The sequence below is a fragment of the Pelophylax lessonae genome (genome assembly GCF_965119305.1).
Source record: "Pelophylax lessonae genome assembly, chromosome: 8".
In the NCBI taxonomy this organism is placed as follows: domain Eukaryota; kingdom Metazoa; phylum Chordata; class Amphibia; order Anura; family Ranidae; genus Pelophylax; species Pelophylax lessonae.
Window position 1 is genome coordinate 280,936,833 of NC_138775.1, and position 26,579 is coordinate 280,963,411.

The 26,579-nt window shown below is 44.5% G+C and overlaps 1 protein-coding gene across 4 annotated transcripts in view; it reads right to left on the bottom strand.

Moving 5' to 3' along the window:
* The window catches only part of PATJ (PATJ crumbs cell polarity complex component), a 483,060-nt gene that overhangs the window by 75,086 nt on the left and 381,395 nt on the right, over positions 1 to 26,579 (bottom strand). For all 4 annotated transcript variants that reach the window (XM_082265149.1, XM_082265150.1, XM_082265148.1 and 1 more), the window contains 6 exons: positions 19,495 to 19,587; positions 9,685 to 9,756; positions 8,838 to 8,955; positions 8,618 to 8,754; positions 7,401 to 7,484; positions 4,749 to 4,942 (listed from right to left, as the gene is read on the bottom strand). In XM_082265149.1, the coding sequence (XP_082121275.1) occupies positions 4,749 to 4,942; positions 7,401 to 7,484; positions 8,618 to 8,754; positions 8,838 to 8,955; positions 9,685 to 9,756; positions 19,495 to 19,587 (698 nt within the window). The remainder of the gene's footprint in view (positions 1 to 4,748; positions 4,943 to 7,400; positions 7,485 to 8,617; positions 8,755 to 8,837; positions 8,956 to 9,684; positions 9,757 to 19,494; positions 19,588 to 26,579) is intronic.

Sequence of the window (26,579 nt, forward strand, 5' to 3'; positions counted from 1 at the left end):
TGTATATCCGTCTATCTGTCTGTGCCCCCGTTAGGGAGATCCACCACTCTATTTTTCCTGTTTACAATGATCATTGAAAGTAAAAGAAAATTCCAAATTTTGTGTTGTCCCCAGAAAAATATTAAGGAAATCTTCAAATGGGGACACTAGTTCTGGCGACCTGGAGGTCCCCAGGAATTCCCTCTCACTTCCTGTTTGGCTATGGAACAGGAAGTAAAGGGAAATCTCCCTAATGGGACACAGATGGCAAAAACAAATCTGACGGATTATAATCCTCCCTTTCTCTATCCAAAATGAGAAAAAAAAAAAAAAAAAAATATAAATATATATATATATATATATATATATATATATATATATATATATATATATATATATATATATATATATATATATATATATATATATATATATATATATATATATAGTTTTGCCTATAGTTGTACATAAGAATACTTGAACAGTGCCTGAATCTACTTGGAAGCAGGTGCTGCTCAGGCTGCCAGCTCCTTTGACTTTTCAATTGAAGGATTGTCAGACGGAGTGGTGCCAACAGGGCCACTCACTGATTGAATTTCAGTCAATTCATTAGGAAGTGGACAACGTTCACTCAGTGTCAAGCCAGCCTAAAAGATGTATGCCGATCGCTTGGTTCTCACAGCATTGTGAGCAAAGAGCTGCTAACTTTCAGTCAGCAGTTCTCTGCTCTGCCCCTCCCCTCCCCCCCACTTTCACTTGAGCATTGGGCTGTGAAGGGGGTGGGAGCAGCTGTCTCAGGCTCTCAGCAGCTTGTTAAGAGGTTGAGTCAGGTGGTAGAGTCAGGTGGTAGAGTCAGGTGGTAGAGTCAGGTGGTAGAGTCAGGTGGTAGAGTCAGGTGGTAGAGTCAGGTGGTAGAGTCAGGTGGTAGAGTCAGGTGGTAGAGTCAGGTGGTAGAGTCAGGTGGTAGAGTCAGGTGGTGGAGTCAGGTGGTGGAGTCAGGTGGTGGAGTCAGGTGGTGGAGTCAGGTGGTGGAGTCAGGTGGTGGAGTCAGGTGGTGGAGTCAGGTGGCAGTGCAGGCATGTGGGCAGATCCCGACTCCATTGTTGCGATCTTGCTTGAGCCTGGACCGGCTCTGTGACGTCAGCCGACAGTTGGCTTCAGCCCGCTGTCTGCTGAAAACAAGTCACAGGAGTGCAGAACGATCTGCATTCCTGTGATCCACAGGAGAAGTACAGCCAAACAAGCTTTGGCTGTACTTCTCCTTTCACGTTCATGACGCACACCATCTCCCAGCCCTAAGAGAGTAAACCACTCTACACGCATAGATTTTTTTATTCAGCCTGCTGGTAGAATGAAAGAAATCTATTAGATTCCTCCATCTGTGGTAGGAATTTTGTACTAATATATAGCCAGCTTAGTGAGAGTTAAGTGGACTTGCGGTTTTGGGCACATCTGTGGCACCAGATTAGCAGTCCTAGCAGGTAAAAATGGCATCAATAAAGGACGTGGATGGTGGAAGAGTATAATTTGCTTCAGCGGGTAAGAAAAAATAAACACCTGACAGGATGGGTAAGAGGGGGTGGGAAGGTGATAGTTTTTGCCTGGAGTTGGACTTTAAAGTGGTTCTAAAGTCAATAGTTTTTTTTACCTTACTGCATTAGGGTAAAGAATGCCCCTCTAGCCAACTATCCCCATAAGCTCCTGCAGCAGTCATTGGGTCCTGCTGCTGTCAGTCAGTCAAACTCCTGTGAGGCGGGAGCGGGGGCATGGCCGATCAGTACTGTGTGTGTCTATAGAGTCTCACACACAGCCTGGCTTGGGAAAACAAGCGCATTGGTGCCTCTTTAGCACTTGGCTTGCTAAGGAGGCACCTAGAGGAGGAAAAAAGTCCCTCCCTCAAATCCAGTGGGGGACTGGCAGAAGAAGAGGTAAGTGGCCTTTCTGTGCCATATCATTGCACAAAGCAAGTATAACATCTTTTTTTTTTTTTCTATTTTAACCCCCCCAAAAAAAAAATAGCCTTTATTATCACTTCGCACTCCCACCTAGCAGCACTGGGGTCGACTGTTCTAATTCCAACCATAGCACTACCTGCATGCAGTTTGCATGTTCTCCCTGTGGCTGTGTGGGTTTTCTCTGGGTACTCTGGTTTCCTCCCAAACTCCAAAGAGATGCTGTTGGGTAATTAGCTCCTGTCTACACTGGCCCTGGTATGTGTGTGTGTGTGTGTGAGTTAGGGACCTTAAATTGTAAGCTCCTTGAGGGCAGGGACGGATGTGAATGTAAATTGTATGCTCCTTGAGGGCAGGGACGGATGTGAATGTAAACTGTATGCTCCTTGAGGGCAGGGACTGATGTGAATGTAAACTGTATGCTCCTTGAGGGCAGGGATGGATGTGAATGTAAATTGTATGCTCCTTGAGGGCAGGGACGGTTTTGAATGTAAATTGTATGCTCCTTGAGGGCAGGGACGGATGTGAATGTAAATTGTAAGCTCCTTGAGGGCAGGGACAGATGGGAAGTAAATTGTAAGCTCCTTGAGGGCAGGGACGGATGTGAATGTAAATTGTATGCTCCTAGAGGGCAGGGACAGATGGGAAGTAAATTGTAAGCTCCTTGAGGGCAGGGACAGATGGGAAGTAAATTGTAAGCTCCTTGAGGGCAGGGACGGATGTGAATGTAAATTGTATGCTCCTTGAGGGCAGGGACATATGGGAATGTAAATTGTAAGCTCCTTGAGGGCAGGGACGGATGTGAATGTAAATTGTAAGCTCCTTGAGGGCAGGGACAGATAGGAATGTAAATTGTAAGCTCCTTGAGGGCAGGGACGGATGTGAATGTAAATTGTAAGCTCCTTGAGGGCAGGGACGGATGTGAATGTAAATTGTATGCTCCTTGAGGGCAGGGACAGATGGGAATGTAAATTGTAAGCTCCTTGAGGGCAGGGACGGATGAGAATTTAAATTGTAAGCTCCTTGAGGGCAGGTACCGATGGGAATGTAAATTGTAAGCTCCTTGAGGGCAGGGCCAGGGACAGATGTCAATGTACAGTATAGAAGTAAAGCACTGCGTAAATGACAGCACTATACAAGTACCTCAGGAGCTGAAGGACAGCATATCTTTGAGGTCAGGCAGTGGACAGGGCAGTCAGCAGCCATCACTCCCCAAAAGATCTGTATTTACCATTCCCACACTGGAACTGAAGGATGCTTTAAAGGCTTCAAAAAAGCTGTTTGAAGCTTGATGAAAGCTTTGCAAATGCCATGCAGACAGGTTGTATGCACTGTTCTATTGCAAGCTGAAGCCTATGTAAAAAAAAAAAAAAAAGGCCTTACAATATGCTTATTCCAGGTCTGTGGTTCAAAATTGCTGAAGCCAGGACATGGCCGGGTAACTAGTCTAGCATTGTCAGATTGAAGCAACAGCAGCACTCGTACTTTTGTCATGACAAGTGGGTGAAAGCAGGCATATATCCCAGCTGCAATTGTATATTCAGACCCACTGGTTTATTGCAGATAAAGACATTTATCCAACTCTTATACATCAGATCAGGGATGCAAAGTAGCCAGATGGTTAACATTATAACTGCTGGTGTACTCTATGGAGTCTGCATGTTTCACTTTGTGTGAGATTGATTCAGACGCACAGATAGCCTCTCACGACTAAAAGACAAGCTAGTAAGTGTACAGGCTTCCAACAAACATGACCCTTGGGTCAGTTCCCTGCGTAGAGCAAAGGCCTGCCAATCTACATCTGCATCTGTATCCTGCCAAAAACATCTAATAATAGTCACAATAAAACAGTTATCCAAAGAGTTGGCATGAGACTGCTCTGACTGCTGGTGCTAGACAGATACATCTGTCCACAGACTGATGGCTCCCGTTAGACCCGTGGATTGTATGGATGGACTAACCTTGGCCATACAAGTTGCAATTGCAATTTGGTGGGGCAGACCAACTTTTGATGCCATTATTGACTAAAATTTAAAAACAGTAGAAGACATAAAATGGTGGATTTTTTATTGACTGCAAGGAGATTGGATCCAAATTGTCCCAATAGTGAACCCAATAGAAAAATCTGAAAGAAAGACATGGTTTTGTTTTTTTTTTACAGGTTTTGATTAGATAATTTTTTTTTTTCTCTTAACTAGGTTTTGCTCTTGGAATTGCATTTTGTGTTTGATGATGTTTGTTTGTATTGTGTTTATTTTATTTGTCTCCTTTGAATATACCCTTGTTGACAGTAAATTCAGACATTGCTGTGGATCCTAATTCAGTCACTGACATAGATCCTGAAGAAGTGATGTCATTGCGAAATGTGTCGATTGCATAGACGCCGCACATTGATAATATGCAAGTGCAGGTGCGCTAAATCTGAGGGGAAGCTCTGCTGATTTCGGTCATTCAATCATGTGCAAGCAAAAATGCTATACTTATATTTTCCTTGCATGTTTGGCATCAATTTGGCACGATTAAGTGGTTTTCTATAGATTCCTAAATTAACTGCATTGAAGCTATCAATTTATTGCCCGCTTTCGGCTTTACAATCAGCTGAATTATGGCAGTCCGTCAAAGTTGTGGGTGGTCAGTTTCTGGCAATTAATTACGACAGTAAGACAATACAGTGCTCTATATACTTGTTACAAAAATGTTATGTCTGCCAAAAGCTTTTAAAAGCAAAATAATTATTTTATAACTGCCCTCCTCAAAATCAGTTCAGAAATGACCATGGTTGCAGCCACAGTGATAGATCAGTAGCGCCCACCATACCTTTTCCCCACAATGCTCAGCCCCAGACCTCGCCCACTTTTCTTTTGCAGCTCCACATAGAATATATCCAGATTTTCTTCATCTCTGTACTGGGCCTCATCCCGAAACACCACCAGCTGCACCCTTTGCGGGGTCTGACGGAGGGCTGTGATGGCTTCCTCATGGGAGGCGTTCCGAAGATCTACGCCATTGACCTGCAAAAACAACTTGATGGTTAGCAAAACCCCTTCAGATCAGCAAGTGTATTCTGAGTATCTTACAGAAACATATCACAGAAGCCCATCAATGGAGTATTAAAATACACATGGCAGCATTATATGACCATATTATTATGTTAAACAAAAATGTCCAACTTGGGACCTCACAATAGCTTAGTGGTTAGCACTGGAGTCCTCTGTTCGAATCTCAGTCAGGACACTATCTGCATGGAGCTGGCATGTACTCTCTGTGGTTGCGCAAGTTTAGTCCAGATACTCTGGTTTCCTCATACACTCCAAAGACCTGCTGGTAGGTTAATTGGCTCATGTCTAAACTGGCCCTAGTATATGTGTGCAGTCCAGAAAATCCAATTTCAGCCTCCTATTGTAGATTCTGGTCACACCCTGTTGAGTAGATAATCCACCTATGCTATATATTTGAGGCATGGAGCCACAGAAAAAATAAGGTTCCAAGGTTTGAAGTGAACCAAAGATGGCAATACAGTGATGGAAGTAGGTATGGGATGTTCAACTTTTGAGCCATGAACGGGAAAAAAAAAAACTGCTGCCCCCCAGCTTTCTCGTGTGACCTAAAACCTAGGCAGAACCACAGACTGCACAACTGTAGCACTATGTATATTTGACGTAATTGCAGACTGCCAAGAGCCTATCGCTTTTAGACACATCCTGTCTGGAAGACTTGCAATAAGACAGATGGACCATTAAGGCCAACTTCGCTCACTACTGCAACATTTTCTTATTTTGACCCTCCTACTTCCTCTTACACAAATTGTAAACTTCCTGGTTTCCAGCCTAGACTGGGCCCCGCTGTCTACTGGGGTTGCTATGTCACAGCGATCCCAGGAGGCAGTACAGTTAACAAGATGTAACTTTGTGGAGGACTTCCATGCATGTGCACAAATCCAACAGGGATCCAACATGCGTGCACAGATGCACCGCTGGATTCTCCTAGGTCCCAAATACTTGGAAGGGACTGGCAGCACATGCACTGTATTTTGTACAATGGCAGCGCAGAAAGGAGTGGGGGTTCATTTAGCGGTTAAATTCCACTTTAAGTCACAACTGTGTGCAGCACTACTAAGCAGGAAAAGAACACACAGGGGGCGCAAACACCTGGTGCATTACCAAGATTTATTATCAAAGGAAAAAACAAATAGCGAATTGAATACTCAAAAAGGACAGAAGTAACATGCAGAGTTTGCACTCCCTTACCAGAAATTCTGGGAAGTGGTACAGAGCAGAGGAAGCAGGAGGATATGACTGGTTGTAAAAGTAAAGGTAGCCAGGGATGCAGAAATAGCTAGCCAGGCAAAGATATCCACCCAATCCCTCCAGAACTAATTCTATTGCTGACAGTTAAATCCTTAGAAATATTGAAGGAGGGATAGGGAGAAGTGTTGATCCCAGGAGCCCCATCGAGGAGTCAACTTTTGTTTATCATTGCTAAGGATTTAATTGTCAGCAATAGGATCAGTTCTGGAGGATTGGGTAGATATCCTTGCCTGGCTAGCTATTTCTGCACCCCTGCCTACCTTTACTTTTACAACCAGCCATATCCTCTTCCTGGTCAGGGTGTGCAAACTCAGCATGTTACTTCTGCCTTTTGTGAAGATTCAATTGGCTATTTGGCTTTTTCCTTAATAATAAATCTTGGGTAATGCACAAGGCGTTTGCACCCCTGTGTGCTTTTTTTCTGTTTAGTAGTACTGCACAACAGTTTTGCCTTAAAGCAGAATTTAACCGCTAAAAGACCACCCCCCCCCCACCACCCTACTCCTTTCTGCAGTGCCATTGTATAAAATAAAGTGCATGCACGGATGCGCCGCCAGTCTCTTCCAAGTATACATATACTGTTCTTTTGCAGTACTGCATATGGTTGGATTACCCTGCCTGAGGAGGACTGCACCGCTGAACAGGGCCCCCATCAGGGGGGTAAAGCCCATACAGATGTAGGGGGCCCAGGCATCAAGAGGGGCCCAGTCCCAAGGGATGCCCGGGCTCCTGACTCTCTGCCTCCCACTTGCCGCCACTGTCAAAAGTGTTGGTTGCTAGGACCCCCTGGCATCCTAGCATTCATTCATATGCATCCACAGGCCCGGGCAGAGAAGGAGGATTAACTTGGTGATCAGGCCTGGGGGGCCCAGGCCTAAAGCTGTGTAATTTCTGATGGCTGCCCTGCCGCTGAAGCATTGTTCCAGATAAAATACAGACCACACACACATCTCCCTGGTCTGGTGATTACCCTTTTGAGTGCTGGAGTTGGCTGTTCTTTTACTACGAAGCAGGAGGCAAAACCCTCATGAAAATAAATGTATAGCAAAAACTTTTGAGTATAGTTTACAAGTTATACACAGAACTTTAAAACACATATCAATAAGATAATTAACAGCAACAAAAGTTTCTGATAATTAAATCAGTTATTGATCCCACTTACTTCAAGAATCTGATCACCTGCCCAGAGTCTCCCATCTCTAGCTGCAGCTCCTTCTTCATACACTTCATGTATTACCACCGCCTCCTGCAAAAAATACACAGCCAGTCCACAGATGTACAGCAGCAGCATATTACAGTAACTAGTCCTCGTGTGCAAAAAAAAATAAATACATGAAAATTCTGAAAGGGAAACTCCTGTCCATTGTAAAATAAAAACTGAATGTTTCCAGAGCTTGCCAACGACACAGCAAATATACAAGGGCAAAACCAATGTCTATCCATCTTTTACTGGTCAGATTTTTACAGAAAACAAGGCGTGAAACATAAAAGATTATCACTTGGGTTATGGCTCATTGAAATACCACTAGATACTATCCGGCAATAAAATCTTCAATGAGGCGTGTATTGAGGACAGCCGGAAAAGGAGCTGTTTGATGCGGTGCTAGAATACTTCACAATGCTTCTAGGGGGTAAAACATCATCCATCAGTTGGGATACTTTTCTTTTTTTTTTTTTTACACTTTGGGCCTGTACAAGCTGCCTGGTCTGTCAGTTATGTTCTGTTAGATCAGGGTTTCTCAACCAGGGTTCTTGGGGTTCCCTGAGCAATGGGCAAATTCTGCCTCTCAGATAAGTTCCCAATGACACCATTGTTCCTTTTAGCTATCTGTAAGGAGGTAATTCTTCCCAATGATGAGAAGAGTAAGGAGCATTCTTCCCAGTGACTGTCACACTAATGTGTCATGAGTTGTAGATTTTTAATTTTTAGCAGGGGTTCCCCGAGACCAGAAATTTATTTCAAGGGTCCCTTTGTGTTGAAAAGGTTGAGAAAGGCTGGGTTAGATGTTGCCCAGTAGTCCATTACTTTAGCTTGGAAGTCTGGTCTTACATCATTTTTGCAATTTTTGTAAAATGTATGTCTGGAGTATCGATATTGGTACCTGCATTTTAGCAGGAGTGGGTATTGATTTTAGCAGGACTGGGTATCGATGGACACAAATAAACCCTGTGTTTTATACAGAGATTGTTTTCCTGCTTAAATGGCTCTCAGAGAATTCTGCCTTTAGCAATGCGTCTTTTTTTTTTTAATTCTCCTGCCTGACTATCAGAGCTTATCCATTTCACTCTCTGACACACGCCTTTTTCCATTTTTATGACTAAAATGTGACATGTCCATTGACACCAGCGTGCCTAGTGTGCCCATGGCTAAAACCTTACCAGCGGAGTGTCTTTCCCACCCACGATGCTGAGTCCAAGGCCCGATCGACCTTTGGAGATCTCGATGGTCATTTCCTGCCCTGGTATAATCGGACATGTTGCCGGGTCAAAATGTACTACCGGAGACGAGATGTTCCCTAAAGAAAGTTAAGGAGGAGTTAGGATAAGTGAAGTATGTCAAATTCATTATGGCCAATTTAGGCTGGCACTGTCCTCTTACTCTGGTTAGTGATCTCTGGATCCGGAATTATGTAGGCTGGTGCCGGGGTCAGCGCTATGTCCTGGGCACTGTACGGTATCTTGGGACTAGTTTTAGCTTGTTTCAGCTGGCTGATGAGCTGCACACACATGAATAAAAATTTAAAAAAAATACTACAGAGATAAAGATCTCTATTAAAAAAGTACAGCTTTATTGAAACACATGTAAATTATCCTATAAACGTCAAAACTAAGAAGACACCACTCCAATTTAACCAAGCTTCCCATTTGAAAGAAAAAAAAAAACATGCCTAAAGCCTCGTACACACGATCAGATTATCGGAGATCTTTCATCCGTTTTTTGTTGCATGCTAGTCTCATGTCGAAAGTGAAGAGGTTACTTTCATACGAAAATTCCTGTAGGACAGAATTCTACTTCAGAAGTGATGTCATGTGTTGAATTGCTTTGTATGTGTTCTTTAATTTCTGAGCATGCCTAGTCTTGCTCTTACGATTTTTTGCGGACGAAAACTGTACTAATTAAATGAAAATCGGACGTTGTGTTGACGTACGATAAAAATTTTATAGCCTGCACATCCAGTTTTTGTCATCTGAAAATTCGTAATCGGCTGTTGAAAGCACTATACTAACAATCCGAAAATCGGCAGATCGTTCGTCGGACTAAATTTTACTTCCGATTTTCGTATCGTGTGTACGGGCAATAAGAGGCATCTGGTACAGGCAACTAACTCTGTCAATGATTTATTTATTGCAATTTGGAACACAAATTGGTGGCCATTATATAAAAATCCATGGAGGATGTAAAATAGCAATATTCAACAAAACATCTTTATATGAAGTTTACAGACCATTTCGTGATCGAGTACATTCTTCTCCTCAACTGCCTCCAGGATCTGCTCGCTGAACTTCACTTTATTTTCCTGGAAAAAAAAAAAATCCCAGATTATCCTTATTTCTGACAAATTGGAGATGAACAAAACCCAGTCATGAAATGGTACCTTTTGCCAGACAACTAGTGTGAGGGCCTACCTAAAGAATCTATTCAATTTATATCTATTCAGGTAGGTTCTCACACCACATACAATATATGACCTGAAGTTTGAGGCCACCCAACCATCACATCAATTTGAGCTTGTTGGACATCCCATTCCACACCCATGGGCATTGCCTCTTCAGCCAGAAGATTGTTAGGTGAGGTTGAGATGATGTTGGGTGAGAAGATCCGGCTCACAACAGGCCTTCAATCTTATTCCAAATGTGTTCAGTAGGGTTGAGGTCAGGACTCTGTGCAGGACACTCAAGTTCATCCACACTAAATTCACAAAACCATGTCCATGTCGGCTTTGTACATAGGGGCACAGTCATGCTGGAACAGAAAGGGTCTTCCCATAACTGTTAACACAAAGTTGGAAGCACACAATTGTCTAAAATGTGTTTGCATGGTGTAGCATTAACCAGTTGACAACCGCCCCATAGCAGATTTACTGCTACAATGTGGCCATTCTGTGCAGAATCCCATATATATTTCTCTCTATATATATATATATATACACACACACATATCTATCTATCTATAAATAAATATCTATAAATACATACATATATAATGTGTGTGTGTGATTTTACACTTACTGGTAGGGGAAGCTAATCAGCGGGTGCCCGCCAATGGATGTCCACCAAAAAAAAAAAGCATAAGAAGAAAATCCATCATACCCCATAGTGAAAGCGCCACACACATAGTACACATATACTGGTTGGGCACACATTTAACCCTTTGATTGCCCTAGATGTTTACCCCTTCCCAGCCAGTGTCATTAGTACAGTGACAGTGCACATTTTTAGCACTGATTACTGTATTAGTGTTACTAGTTACCACTTTGGGAGGAACGACGGACAGGGGCGAAGAACCACATTATCTCTGTGAATCACCAAGTAAGGTGATCGACAGGATAATGTCGCCAGTTCTGACACCCTGCGTGCAGAGGTGACAGCCACCAAAAAAAGCCATCTTCTGAGATACCATAAGCAAGGGAATCTCCCGAAGATTCTCAAAGGGAGGCTTCTGGAGGACCGAAGGCACCAAAATGAGGTCCAAGGCGGCAACAAAGACAGCACTGGAGGAACCAAATGTCAGGCACCCCGAAGAAATGTACGCACCAGGGAGTGGGTGGCCAAGGGTCGTTGGAAGAAGACTGCCAAAGCTGAAACCTGGCCTTTGATGGTACACACGGCTAACTTCATGTTAACCCCCCGTTGAAGGAAGGTCAAGATCCGAGCCACGAGAAGGAGCGAGGATGAACCCCAAGAGACTCACACCACACAATGTACGTCTTCCATGTACAATGGTAGATCTTTCTAGAAGTAGATTTCCTAGCTTTTAACAGCGTTGGAATCACTGACTCAGATAAACCTCTATCTATTAACACCCACGACAGCAACCAGCCGCAACAGATCGGTGTACCAAGCCCGACGAGGCCAGTCTGGAGCCACTAAGATGACCGGATTCCCTTCTGCCTCAATCCTGGATAAAAGTCTTGGCAGAAGCTTGAGAGGAGGGAAGGCGTAAATCAGACGATACTGACCCCACGGGGCCACCAGCATGTCTATGGCGTCCACCAGGGGATCTTGTGACCGAGCCACAAAGTTCTGCTCCTTTCTGTTGAGCCGAGATACCAACAGATCCACCTCAGGGATGCCCCACTGAAGAAACAGCTGATGAAATGCCTCTGGATGAAAGGACCACTCCCCTTGGTCCAACGCCTGCCGACTGAGGTAATCCGCCTGCCAGTTTTCCACCCCGTGAATGTGTATGGCGGAGAGGGCTGGAACGAACCGTTCTGCCCACCTTAGAATACCGGATACCGGAGCTGCCAGGACACTTTTTGTGCCCCCTTGGTGATTGACATAAGCCACGGGCGTGGCATTGTCCGATCCGTCCAATGGTCCAGACACAGTCTGATCGCTCGGAGTTCCAAGACATTGATTGGTAGTCTGGACTCTTTCAGAGTCCAGATCCACTGAGCAGAATGTCTGCCGAGGACGCCTGCCCAGTTGGACAGGCTGGCATCCGTGGGGACCACTGTCCAATGCAAGGGAAGGAAGGATTTGCCTAGCCAAAGTGCAGGAGAGCGAAGCCACCATACCAGTGACTCCTTCGTTCCCAGCTCAGCCGGATCCGATTGTCCAGAGAGTGCGACTCTTGTCCCATTTAGCCAGAATCTCCCTTTGCAGGGACCTCGTATGGAACTGTGCAAACAGAACCGCCTCAAAAAGGTAGACACCATCAGGTCCAGCACCCGCATGCAAGTCCGGAGGGATGACCATCTTCTGGACAGCAGGAGACAAATTGCAGCCTGCAATTTCTGGAGTATGTCCAGAGGAAGGAGCACTCTGGCTAAGGCCTAGCCCAGAGTCAGACCCAGATAGTCCAGCTGTGTGGATGGAACCAGAAAGGACTTCTGAAAATTCAGAATCCAGCCGAACTCCCTCAGAGTTTGTATGGTGATTTCCAGGTTATACACCCGAGGTAGGAGACTCCACCCGCAGAAGAGGTCGTCCAAGTAGCCCAGTACCGTGATCCCCTGTTGGCATAACAATGCTAGCACCGGGGCTAACACTTTTGTGAAGACCGGAGGAGCAGAGGTGAGACCAAAGGGTAACGCCCCAAACTGATAATGCTCCTCTCACCCGGCAAAGCGGAGGAAGCGCTGGTGACCAGCACATATTGGAATCTGAAGGAATGCATCCTTGATGTCCATAGATGCAAGAAAATCCCCCTAATGCAGGGATCCTGCGACTGTGCGAATGGACTCCATCCTGAACTTCTGCACCAGCACAAAGCAGTTCAGCACCTTGAGGTCCAGGATTGGAAGCACCTTGCCTTCCTTCCTGGGCACTGTAAACAGGTTTGAGTATAAACCCTGAAACAGTTCCGAAGTTGGAACTGGGACAATTACCCCTCGGAGCAGCAGGTCTTGTACCGCCCCTGACAGAACCTGTAAACGTTCCGGGGACAGGCGCAAGTTGGAAGGAAAGAACCTTGCCGGGGGACAAGAGTGAGACCCGATCTTGTCGCCAGACTGAATGACTTTGTGGACCCTCTTGTTTTGTACCAAGGAAGTCCACGGGTCCGGAAACCAACGAAGATTTAACCCCCCCCCACACCCCTATACGGGAGAGGGCGCACCTTCATGCTGAAGGAGCCTTGTCCGCGGGTCGGGAGAAGCCCTCTTTTGGCTTGCCAGACCTGGTTTGTTTGGATCCTCCAGAGGAGGCCCTGAAAAGCTTTAAGCCCTTGTCAGTCGACCCTGAGGGATGAAAAACGTTGAATGAGCCGAGAAGGAGGGCCCACATCTACGACAAGGTTCGTATGAACATGTTGCAGGCCACAGCCTCGGCCTTCCTGTCAGCCGCATCCCTAAAGGCTGGGGACTCTTCAACCAGAATCATGGTTGCCTTGTTCAATCTGGAAACCGGAGGGTCCACCACCGGTGGAACAGTCCACTTCTTAATAAGGGACTCCTCATAGGGGTAAACCCTAGTAATTCGCTTAGGGACCCCAAGGGGACAATTTGGTTGTCCCCACTCTTTAGCAACAATTTTGTCAAAATAGGAGGGGAAAGGAAACACCTTTGCTGCTCTAGATGGCTTGTGAGTGCCAAGGGGAACCTGCGCCTCCGTCGCAGCTGCATCCTCCATCTTCAAGATCTCACGCACAGATACAATCAGTGCAGAGGTATAATATACTGGGTAAAGTATATCTCCCGCGCCAATGGATAAACCTATAAACTAAAATTATCCAAATAAATATGTGAATATATAAATAAATAAATTAATTAAATTAAGGGGGTGAGATGCAGCTGCTATAGTAAAGTTCTAGTGACTATGTGTAAAGTAATTTTTGTAGAGGATTACCTATAGTGCTTGCTTAGTAATAAATACAAAACATATGTTATAAATGATAAAACAATCCTATAGTATTACAAAATATTCCAAAATTATTAAAGTGCATATAGGTGTGCAAAGAGCCACGTGAACAAGTATAAGTGATATACAAAAAACAAAATTGCTCATTCAAAAGATTTCACACTAAAAGTAAAATATATAAATTCTCTATAAATATATAATGGAAAAAATCAAATTCATAGGTAGTGCATGAGATATATGAATAATCTCATAAATCCTCCATACAGTTCATGTGCAAATGTGACTTCTTGTGACAAAAAGTTCAATTATATTAGATTAGTACAGTGCACAGTGAAGGTGCTCAGTGATAGGTTTTCCAATCAATCCCTGGTGTCACTCTTTATTTTCCACCGTGGCTAGTAGTAAAATTACTCACTCACCAGACCAAGTGAGTCTTATATGCCTTATGGCACTAAGGCCACATGAGCTTTAGTGACCCCCCAGGCCCGGGATGGATTCTCTCCGAATCTATGCCTTTTCCAATGGTATCACTCCTCCACTGCCCTCCTCCGGCCGGGAATGTATAAAAAAGGGAAGGTCAAAATAGTGCAGTATCGTTTAAAACAGATACATTTATTGCACAGAATCCAAAAAACAATTTACAGGGTCATAAATGCAGGAACGAGACAGAAAAAGGTAAAAAACGCAGTCACATAAACGAGCTATGGAGTGGAGAGCTGTACTTCCGGCTTGCGTTCCACGCAGCTCATGTGACGTCACGACGTGCGTTCCATCTAACGCGTTTCGTCATTGGCTGACGACTTCAGAGGTGCACTGTACTAATCTAATATAATTGAACTTTTTGTCACAAGAAGTCACATTTGCACATAAACTCTATGGAAGATTTATGAGATTATTCATATAGCTCATGCACTACCTATGAATTTGATTTTTTCCATTATATATTTATAGAGAATTTATATATTTTACTTTTAGTGTGAAATCTTTTGAATGAGCAATTTTGTACAACTATATGCACTTTAATAATTTTGGAATATTTTGTAATACTTTAAGATTGTTTTATCATTTATAACATATGTTTTGTATTTATCACTAAGCAAGGTAATCCTCTACAAAGGTTACTTTACACATAGATACAATCAGTGCTTTCACCCGCGCCTTTTCGTGTGCGGTTGCAGATGTGGAGGAATCATCCTCACTTCTTGAGGATTCTGGGCGTGTTGTCACAGACCCAGCAGGGTGTCGGGATTCGAGCCCGTGACCAGCCACATCCCAGGCGGTAGCCCTGCTTACTAGGCTACCGTCCTCTCTGGACATTCTTCCCTGAAACCTATTATTTTAACCTTAGTCTTGCCAAGCCTTGCTCATCACCCTTGATTCCCCACACCTGGTACTTCCCTATACAAGTCCAGCCCCTTGCACTCAAGCTTGCTGATTATTGAGCTCCTGAAACTTGATCAAGCTTCTCCTCATCTGCTGCTTTATCTACTACCACGAATCCACTGCTGACCAGGAACTGACTACCGACTACTCTTCTGCTTTGTCCCTACCTACTGAACTGCTACCTCCGTTGCCGATCCGGATTGTCTGACCACGCTTACTGCTGCCCGCCCCAACCTTTGGCTTGTCTGACTTCTCTCTGGTTGTCCCTTGTCTGCTTCTCCACCTCCGGACCGAACCTGCTTTCTGACTGGCTGGGTGATCCTGGGGACTGCGACCTGGTGTTAGCTTGCAGCGCAGTCTATCCCCACCATTAGGGGCTCTAGTGAAAACCAGCTAGCACTTAGTTTCCGCACCTCAGGTGAACCCGTGTCCTCAGCAGAGTACTACCTGGTGTCCATCCGGCATCCAGCACTGCTACCACCGGAGCCTACCCGGATTGTCTGACCACGCCTCTGCCAGACTTCCACCACCTACTACCGCGGCCTGCGGTCCTTGCCACTGGGCTCCACTCCTACCTCTGGCCAGCAGTCCTCTGACTCAGGAGAGCCTGTAGGATAGTTACACAGGGTAATCAAGCAAAAAATTGGGGGAGCAAATCCTGAACATGTATATCTAAAGCCGGTGCAGCTATGGACCAAGCAACATGTATATGGACCCCCCACACACACCTGTACTCTATCAGAGTCCACCATCAAGTAGATACATGAGGAATCCTTTGTAGTGCATTAGCACAGATATCCCAGCAAGGAGTGTTGTCTCCAAGGGTTGGAGAGGCTGGATTCACCCCTTTTTTATGGATAGTGTAGGACCCACTGATAATGGGGTACTTTGACGCAGTGGTGGGCTTGAGCACGATATGGCCATATGGTGGGACTAAACCCCCATTTATATTTATGGATTGTCTCCATATTTAATAGTCATTTCTTTTGCATAGTTACACAGGGTGACCTATGTCCACAGCGGCCGGATCATTTCTTCCCAATATTCAACCTTTTTTGAGCTACACCACAGCATTTCATCCTTCCTTGTCTAGGCAAGAAGGACGTTTTCCCCCGCTGCCTCCTGGGATGTGTGATTTGCTGTTGGGTGCACATGCTTCGAAATTCCATGTGCACACGCATGCCACAGGTCTGTATCTGGTCAATTAACATAAAACAGCAGCATGTGCACAAGCACGTGTAGATGTACCAAAGATCTGTGCCAGGTCCCTGTGAAAGAATGACTTTGGCCCCTGCTGCCTCCTGGGAGGTCTACGTCACAGATCCCGAGACGCAGTGTTTTGCTGTTAGGTACATGCACACTGCGAAATTCCACATGTGTGCATACATGCAGTAGGTCTATATAAGGTTCAATAACAGAAATCAGCAGCGCTACGCGTGTGCACATGTGCCACCGATATTTTTCCCATGTGAAATTTGCTCATGTGCCATACTTTCAAATAGGAGTGAGGAACAGATGATATCCCCTGGATGAAGTTACTCTTTATTAATGTCACTACTCCAAACTACCCACCCAATGAAGGGGCACACGTTTGCTAGGCTGTTATCAGTAAGGTTGAATATCGTTCTTGTACTGATTTTGTTTTCCAGTAAAACCAGATTTCTCTAATTAAGACTTCCTGTACCTGCTCTTTGCAGTCATAAAGGGCAAAAGGAGCTTCAATCAGCCCCCATATCCCTGGTGACTGCAGAGGATAATTGTGTGTATTCTCACACTATCAGGAGCCATTGAGCGACATTTATAGGTCCCCAAGGAGCAGCTGGAATCTTTTATTATACCGCCCACAATGCGCCTCACTGTCATCTTCCTACCTAGATTACTACCTTGCACAAGTCATTTGTTAAATTAAAGGGTGCTGGAATGGTTTAATCCTTTATTGCACCATCAAGATTTGTGGCTTAATTCTGAAAGAATATCTGAAAGGTCTTCATTGAATTACATATTAAGGCTTACATAAAGCTGAACTTTAATCTACTTATATTTTGCCTTTACTGGTTCCTTCTTTATCACCTCATGGTCATGAAAAATGTAGAATCTTTTCCATTTTCACTGCATGCCTTATTTTAGACCCAGCGACATCACTGGGTATCTGTGCTTTACTATGCAATGCAGGTGTTCTACCAGAATACCGCTACCTATCAGATTCTGCAACCGGAAGTGACTTTCGGACGATAACAACTTACTGCACATGCGCCATGCGTTCTAACATGGCCGCATTGCGTTCCAATAGGTTTCCTAATGTGACAGAACACGCAGCAGAGGCAGACATCTTCTTACACCCACGCAAGTTTTGAATTTTACATTTATTTTAGCCGCAAACTCACCTCATATACTAAAATAGAATATTTCACCGCAAACGAGTGAAATTGTCCATTTCACTATATAATCAGTTTGTCGCTGAGCAGTACGGGGTGTACCAAGATGGCCGTCGACCCCTTTTACCTGTAGGTTTCTCGCTATATTTACTAGAATAGAATAATAAAACAAATGTAATATGTGTGCATGAATTCAGAAGTTTTTTTTTTTTTTTTTATCTTAATGCATTAAGTCCACCCTAACATTTAAATTGCTACATCTATAAACATCCACAACCTAAAGCTAATCTATCTAACCATGTAAAGAAGAAATCAGTATACATACTTTCTTTTTAAGCTTCTCCGGTCCGGTTTCCAGCGGCAGAAACTCTGCAGAGGAGACACAGACAACAGCTGTGAAAATAATGGGAAGGGACGTCACCCATAGAGTTACTATGGGGCTTCCGTTGTCGGCTGTGTCCTCTGCACCCGCCTCCACAGTGAAGCCGCGAATGACAGCTCAGCGCGGGATAGGGTCAGATCGGCTTCAGAAAAGGTATGTATACTAACCTCTTCCTTACAGGGTTAGATAGGTTAGTCTTAGATCGTGGATGTCTATAGATGTAGAGATTTTAGTGTTAGGCCGGACTTACCCCTTTAAAAAAAAAAATGTAACTTTTGGGTGAAGCAGCCCCCCTTAGCCCCCCTGATACTTACCTGAGCCCCCTCTCGATCCAGCGATGCTGCATGAGAACCTCAGCTGTCGGGGACTCTTCTGATTGGCTTAGAGACAGCCGTGGCGCCATTGGCTCCCGTTGCGGTCAGTCAAAGTCAGTGAGCCAATGAGGAGAGAGAGAAGTGGGGCCGATCAACAGCTCAGTGTCTGAATGGAAATACAGAGCAGCAGCTCTGGATCCATTATTACATCATTAAATGTAAAGGTTGTAAATTAAAACAGAATTGGTCTCAGAATTTGACTTGGTATCCACCACTTGCAATCCAGGTACAGAAGATCGGACTGGGAGAGGGAGAAGCAGCACAAGGAACCAATAAACTGTGTTGCAGTGCTCATGTGCTAACAAAGAAAATGCTGATAGGAGGAGAGAGCAGAGTGACAGATGAGCTTCTCATTCTGTGGCTTCTCATTTCAGTGTCCAAACACAGTCAGTGGGGGAGGAACAAGACTTGTAGGAGAAGTACAGCCGAAGCACGTTTGGCTGTACTTCTCCTGTGGATTATGGGAGTGCAGTTCATTCTGCACTCTAGTGACTTGTTTTCAGAAGAGGGAGGGCTTAAGTGTGCTTTCTGCTGATGTCACAGAGTAGGGTCCAGGCTCAGGCGTCATCACAACCATAGAGTCAGGATCCGCCCCCATGCCTGGACCGGAAACCAGGCTCAGTCTCTCAGCATGCCGCTGAGAGCCTGAGCCGGCCCCTCCCGCCCCCTCCACAGCCCAGCACTCCAGTGAGCGTGGAGGGGGCAGAGCAGAGAGCTGCTGACTGACAGTCAGCAGCTCTCCACTCAGGGGACTATGAAAACCAAGCGTTCTGAGGTGTTCAATTGCTAGGATCTCTGGGTTAGAGGCGCCAGGGGACAGATGCAGCATCAGACTGATACTGAATCCACCTAGGTAAGTATGAATCTAAAAAAAAAAAAAAAAATAACCCATACATCTCTTAACAGCAGTAGCAAAAAAAAAAAAAATTCAGATCTTCTGCCCTGTCTAGGTCTGTGGTGTGTTCAGGATAGACCATATTGTTTCTAGTGCAAAAAAAAAAAAAAATGATGCCAAGTACTGGTGCCAACAGCTAACGTACTGAAATGAAAATACTCAACGGGGACAAGACTGACACTTCAATGCTTCTCTCCTGCATTGAATATTTCATAATTCAGAATTGGTAAAGCTTGCAAAATAGAAATACCCACCCCGAAGCCTAAAAAACAAACATCGGTTAATGCAGGGATTTTAGAAAGTAGAATGCATAAAACACTCACACTTGTTTTGGTTTCCAAATCAGTGTAACTTCTCCTGGGTTCAACCAAGTCACCGTCATCTACTCTGCTGGATACGGCGACTCCGGGCGCCTCCTGAAAATGAAATCACCACATTGACCTTGAGAACAATTCCCGGCAAGAGCAAGCAGATATGAAATCCAGGAAACATCTCATAAGAAAAACAGTAAAAGCCCTTCTGTCTCATGAAACGCATAAATGCTCTAGTTATTAATTCAGAGCAGGAGGACAATGTAGAAGGGGAGTATGGAGGAAAGTAAGCTCTATGCATTAACTATGAAGTTTATCAATGTGGTACAAGGAACAAGATGGCACAAAAATTATGCCGGTCTACCAGTGAATTTTCTTGGCTGTATTCATAAATTCCAGTTTCTCAACAGATATGAGGCATGGATAAGGCAAAGTCTCTCTTACCAGGAAAAAGATACACTATAATGACCAGAAGTTTGGGAACACCTGACCATCACCCCTACCTGAATCACCAAAAAACACTCCTCTAAATGAACAAGCTCAAGTGTTTCCAGTGAAGGGTGCAGTTGTGGGCTTCCAACCTTGTGATAAAAGTTTGGGGAAGGCCCTTTTCTGTTCCAGCATGACTGTACCTTGTACACAAACCTAGGTCAATAAGGACATGATACGATGAGTTTAGTGTGGAAGAACTCAAGTGGCCTTGACAGAGGCGTGACCTCAAGACCACTAAATACCTTTGAGATGAATTTAATGCAGATCACAGGCCAGGTCTTCTAGTCTAACATCTGTACTTACTGCACAAAAGTCCTTTTGGCTGAATGGGTACAAATTCCCGCAGACACATTACGAGATCTTGTGGAAAGCCTTCTCCAGAAGAGTGGAATCTATTATAGTCACAAAGGTGAGGCCTACTTTATACTAATGACTATAGTTCTGGTATGATATATCAAACAAGCTCATGTAGGTGTGATGGTCAGGTTCTCACAACATTTTGGCCATATACTAAGAGTATATAAGAGTGCCCAGTTCTGACACTTCTACGAGGGCATGAGTCACTTGCCTTTCTGATAGCTGGTGCAAATAAAGGCTGCAGTGTATAGGCTGGAAGACTCCAGTCCATCAACCTGCAACCTTTTGCCTTATGGCCTCTTACACATGTAGTATCCAGTGTTAAAGTGATACTAAAGTCTCTTTTTTTTGTTGTTAAAAATAACATGTTATACTTGCCTGCTCTGTGCAGTGGTTTTGCACAGAGCAGCCCCAATCTTCTACTTCTCGGATCCCTCTTCGGCTCTCCTGGCCCCTTCCTCCTGTATAGTGCCCCCAGAGCAAGCAGCTTGCTATGGGAGCACCGGAGCCAAAGCTTCCCGTGTCCATTCAGACACAGAGCAGCCCTGATCCTTTTCATCTCGGGTCCCTCTTCGACTCTCCTGGCCCCTTCTTCCTGTTCAGTGCCCCCAGAGCAAGCAGCTTGCTATGGGGGAACAGGAGCCAAAGCTTCCGGTGTCCATTCAGACACAGAGCCGCGGCCCAGCCCTGCCCACCCCCTCTCTCCTCAATGGCTCACTAACTTTGATTGACAGCAGCAGAAGCCAATGGCGCAGCGTTGCTGTCTCAGCCAATGAGGAGGGAGAGTCCCTGGCAATGGGAAGTATTAGGGGGGCTGCTGCACAAAGGCGGCTTATCCTAATGCATAAAGATGAAAAACCTTCTGCCTTTACAACCACTTTAAGTTTGGTGCAAATTTCAGTTTAGTTTTAGTGAACAGCCAGAAGCAATCAACCCCTGCTCTACTGTTTACAGAGGCGCTAACTAAAATTGCCTAGCAGCCTACTCTGAATCAGGAGGGTGCTACACATGGGGGGGGGGGGGGGGGAGTAACATGCTGCCCCAATGCTTGGGGAATGCTGGCAAGATGAATATGAGAGTTTGTGGAAGGAGGGGGGAGCTGAATGGGTGTCAGCATCTCTTTGAAGTGGTTGTAAACCCCCAGGTAGTGTTTGTAACTATAGGTAAGCCTATGATAAGGCTTACCTATATGTACTGTAAACATCTTCTAAACGTGGACAGTTTAGGAGATAATTACATTGAATGCAGCCAATGACCTCATCGGCTCCTGCGTTCTGAAGGAACGGCCGCCTGTGCCGTTCCTTCAGAGCCCTGTGCAATGAACAGCGGCTCCCGCGCGCATACGCAGGAGTGACGTCATCGCGGCTCCGGCCAATCAGATGGCCAGATGACGCGAACCCGGAAGACGGCTAAACATGTCGGCCGTGTTACCAGTGAGCAGGCGGCACTGCGGGAGCTTAGTTCTAAGGTAAGTATTTCATAATGAGCTAGGATGCAATGCATCCTAGCTCATTATGCGTTTGTCTTCCAGGTTATTTTTTTCCCCCTGAGGTTTACAACCTCTTTAACCCCTTCCCGCCCAGCCTTTAGTCAAATGACGCAGGAGCACTGTTGCTCTTGTAGGCAGGGCAGCCATCAGAAATTTTGGGGCCCCTTACACAGCTTTAGGGCTGGGCCCTTCCGGGCCTGACAACCAATATTCCCCAGGGCCCGCCCTCTGGCCATCCCACCGAATCCGCCCACTGGCCATCCCACCGAGTCCTTCAGTGCACACCGAGTCCTTCAGTCCCTCAGTGCACACAGTTTTATTTTAACACTCTTACAACTTAATATATGAAAATTAATCCAATCCAGCAAAGATACAGCCCCAAATATTCAGCAAAGAGACATCCCAAGCCAACAAAGAGATGGCCTCAAATAGTCAGCAAAGAGAGACAGCCCTTCAGCTGCATCGGCTTACTCTGCGGCCACCCTGCTTTACCCATTGCTAGTTACTACAACAGCAACAACTCAATCTGGTTTGTTGGGGGCTGGGCCCCTCAGAACCCCCGGGCCCCCTACATGTGTATGGGCTGTACCCCCCTGATGGCAGCCCTGCTTGTAGGACGTCATAGTGTGTGAAAATAAAAATCCTCATCACCTCCCCAGAGCAGTACAGTGTTACAGTGGTAACACTGTATTGCTCTTGTAACTGTATGTAAAAACAAAAAAAATTTCTATAAAAAAAAAAGAAAGAAAAAAGGTTTGTAAAAGTAAAACATTTTAAAAAAAATTATTATTATTTTTTTTTTTTTTTTTACACACGGTCACAAGTCAGCACCATTGATATGATGATATTGTACTGCACTAGTGACAAAATGTTAAAAAAAAATTGTAAAAATGTAATTTCTTTTTTTCCAAAAAATTGTGTCCAAAAAAAAAAAAAAAAAAAAAAAACCTCGCCATGCCTGTTACTAAATACCTTGGACTACCTACTTTCCAAAAATGGGGTCATTTGGGGGATATTTGTACTGTTCTGGCATTTTCAGGTCTCAAGAAATAAAATAGCATGTCAGTAGATAATCGATTTTCAGATATATATTCCATAGTTTGTGGATTCTATAGCTTTCCTACAGGCTAAGCAATATACACGGATTTGTTATTTTCACCAAAGAAATGTAGCAGAATACATTTTTGCCTACATTTATGAAAAAGATTACTTATTTGCAAACTTTTTTTAACAAAAACAAAGAAAACGCTTTTTTTCCCCCAAAATTTTTCGGTCTTTTTTTTTTTTTTTTGCAAAAAATTAAAAAGCCAGTGGTGATTAAATACCACAGAAAGAAAGCTCTATTTGTGTGAAAAAAATAATTTCATTTTGGTACATTGTTGCATACCTGCGCAATTGTCATTCAAAGAGTGTCAGTGCTGAAAGCTGAAAATTGGCCTGGGCAGGTAGGGAGTAAATGTGTCCGGTATTGGCGTTATTGTGCATTTAGCCACGTTTAGCAGCGTTAGCGTTTAGCAGTCTTTCTCTGCCCTCTTCTATTTTCCACTCTGAAATCCAACTACTACAGCTTAAAAATGCTTGGCGCGGCTTAAGTCTGTATACAGCATTAACACGCGTCAGGCATTTTTACAGCCTAACGCTGTTGCTCCAGAACGCACTGGCCCTGGGTTTTTCTTAGAGCTTGAAAACACCTATGCCACTTACAGCTCCTAAAAGCCTATGTGTGCATGAGGCCATAGAATAACATGGAGGCGTGTATTTAAGCTGCAAAAAAAGAAAACATCTGACGCTCCTAAAAGCGGCTGTAAAAACGCCCTGTGTGCATGAGGCTGAAAAGTTTCATTTTAAACACTGGCTCTTTATACACAGACATAAATTAACCTCTTCAATACCGGACACATTTACCCCCTACCTGCCCAGGCCAATTTTCAGCTTTCAGCGCTGACCTGCTTCCTGATTGGCCAGGATTGGTCCTGATTGGTCTCGGACCCGCTTCCTGATTGGCCAGAAGGAGGATCCATGTGACAATAGCGAATTTTCATTCGCTATTGTCACACAAATGGATGGGCTAGGGCGCAGTGCTCTGCGCCCCGGGTCCACCCTTTTCTGAAGCCTATTAGAGCCTCTGGCTCTAATCAGGTGATTAAAAAAAAACAAAAAACATTGAACTCCATGCGTCCGGCACCCCGCATGTAGGATTAGGTGGCCGGACGCATGGATAGGGGGGCGGCGCCCCTGCGCCCCCAACGCACCAGCCGCCACTGGTCCATCCAGTTCAACCTGTGTAGGTGTGTGTGGTTGTAATCATTTCTCATACCCCTTAATGTTCTGATCCTTGAGATGTACGCCCAAGAGTCTTTTGAAAGTAGCCATACTTCCCGCAGTAACTACCTTTTGTGGTAGAGAATTCCACAATCTTATAGCTCTAACAGTAAAGAACCCCCTGCGTAGCATAAGGTTAAAATGCTTCTCCTCTAATCGCATTGTATGACCTTGTGTCCTCATGCAATCCTTGCGACTGAATAGCGTTTTTTCTATGCTGAGATCACCATTGAGGTATTTGTAAATTGCTATCATGTCCCCTCTCAGGCGTCTCTTCTCCAGGGAGAATAAATCCAGCGATTGTAAACGCTCTTAGTAATTCCCTTAATTAATTTAGTTGCCCTTCTCTGGACTCTCTCCAGCTCCAACACATCCCTTCTGAGGACTGGCAACCAGAACTGGACAGAATACTCCAGATTCGGTTGGACCAGAGTTTTATAAAGTGGTACTGTAGGGGTCAGCTCCAGATTACAGGTGAACATTGAAGTATAAGGCTGGCCCATACATGGTAAATTTTCTTGTACATTTTTCCTTTAGATTTACCCTAACCCCTTGGTGCCGGCTGCCACTGGCCCTTTAAGGGGTCTGCTGAGGCGGGGAGAGGCTTATCGCCCCGTGCCCGACATGATTGGCTGTCATGGCAGTCACATGATTATAAAAGTCCCAGTCGCAAACTGTGATCGGGAACATTCCATGACCCGCTGTTTACTACTGCTGCTCTCAGCACAGCACTGCCGGCGCTAATGTACGCAAATGTGCACCCGCTTGGCGCCAAGGCGAGGCCACATAGTTGTATGCGCTCTGCACCAAGAGGTTAAACTGTGTAGTGCAAGGGCCTGCCTAAATGGATACAATCGAATGTTGTTTTGTTTTGACCTTGTTATATGGTCATAAAAGTGCAGATCAATATTTGCAAATGAAGCAAAAATTGTGCAAACATGTATTAAGTGCATTGTGACATAAACGTGCATATAAGTAAAAAAATAATGATTGAATGCATATAGTCCAGCCAGTTTAACCGGTTTCGGACCGCCCACCGCTGATTTTCTGCGGCAGGGCGGCCCTCCTGCGTGAAACAACGTAGACCTACGTCGGTCGCGCGCTCGCCCCCTAGCTGCAGGCGCGCGACCGACGTAGGTCTACTTCGTTTCGCGCAGGAGGGCCGCCCTGCCGCAGAAAATCAGCGGTGCGCGGTCCGAAAATGGTTAAACTGGATGGACTATATGCATTCAATCATTATTTATTACTTATATGCACTTTTATGACCATTATGGTTTATGTCACAATGCACTTTAATACATGTATGCACAATGTTTGCTTCATTTGTACATATTGATCTGTACGTTTTGAATCTTACTTCACGTATTTATTGTCATTTATTTATTTCCACATCACCAGCGCTGCAATATTTTTTTATCATTGCACATCTTTGGCCATCAGTGATATTAACACACCTGATAAGCTAAGATTTACTAACTTGGCAGCAAATCGTTCCTGGAATTTGTTGTCTGTTGTTTACTACGCTGTACCCGCTCTCACCCACTGACAAATGGATTGTAATGGCGAACACTTAATTGATTTGATAGCTGTAAGCCTGATAGATCATATTTCATGCTTTTTTGTTTTTTTCTAAAGAACTTCATTTTGAATATGAAGCCACATAGCAGCAAATTAATAATTCATCACTGAGAATTGTCTGGATGTCAAATCTTCCCAATATTCCACGGCACCCAGAAACAGTCTGGTAAACACTCGTGTTCCTGCTAATAAGCACGTACTTGTGGGCGACTACAGAAAACGAGGCTTTTTGTATGCTCAGGCTCAGTAGAGGAGTGCGGCCCGTCCTTCACCAGCAGCCTTGATGTACCGGGTGTAAAAGCATTACAGCTATAACCAAGGAAATATGTTCAAGTAAAAGGTGTCAAGCTGTTTTTTTATATTTGTGCATCAGCATTCTAGAAGAATGGAAATAATGCATGTTGTGCTCTGTGTGCGTCTCTCCGGGGCGATACAGGAGAAGAGCTAACAAACAAGCAAAGAATTTCCCATCCACAGGCTTTGTATGGCATTCAGACACATTATAAATTAGCTGAGAGATAATGTAATAATTCCTCAGGGACACTCTACAAGAAACGTAACCATCAACAAAAAGTTACAACAACTTTATGTTTTTACCATTAAACACCAGGGGAAAAAAAAGTAAGAATAAAAATAAAAAAAGCAACTCAGTCTGGCCATACATGTTCAATTGTCTCGTACAATTTTCCTTTAGATTAGCCAAAGACCATATAACAAGGTCAAAACTAAACAACTTTCGATTGTATCCAATAAGGCAGGCCCTTGCACAACACAGTTTAACCTCTGGGTGCAGAGTGCATGCAACTATGTGGCCTCGCCTTGGTGCCAAGCAGGCGCACATTTGCGTGAGTTAGCGCCG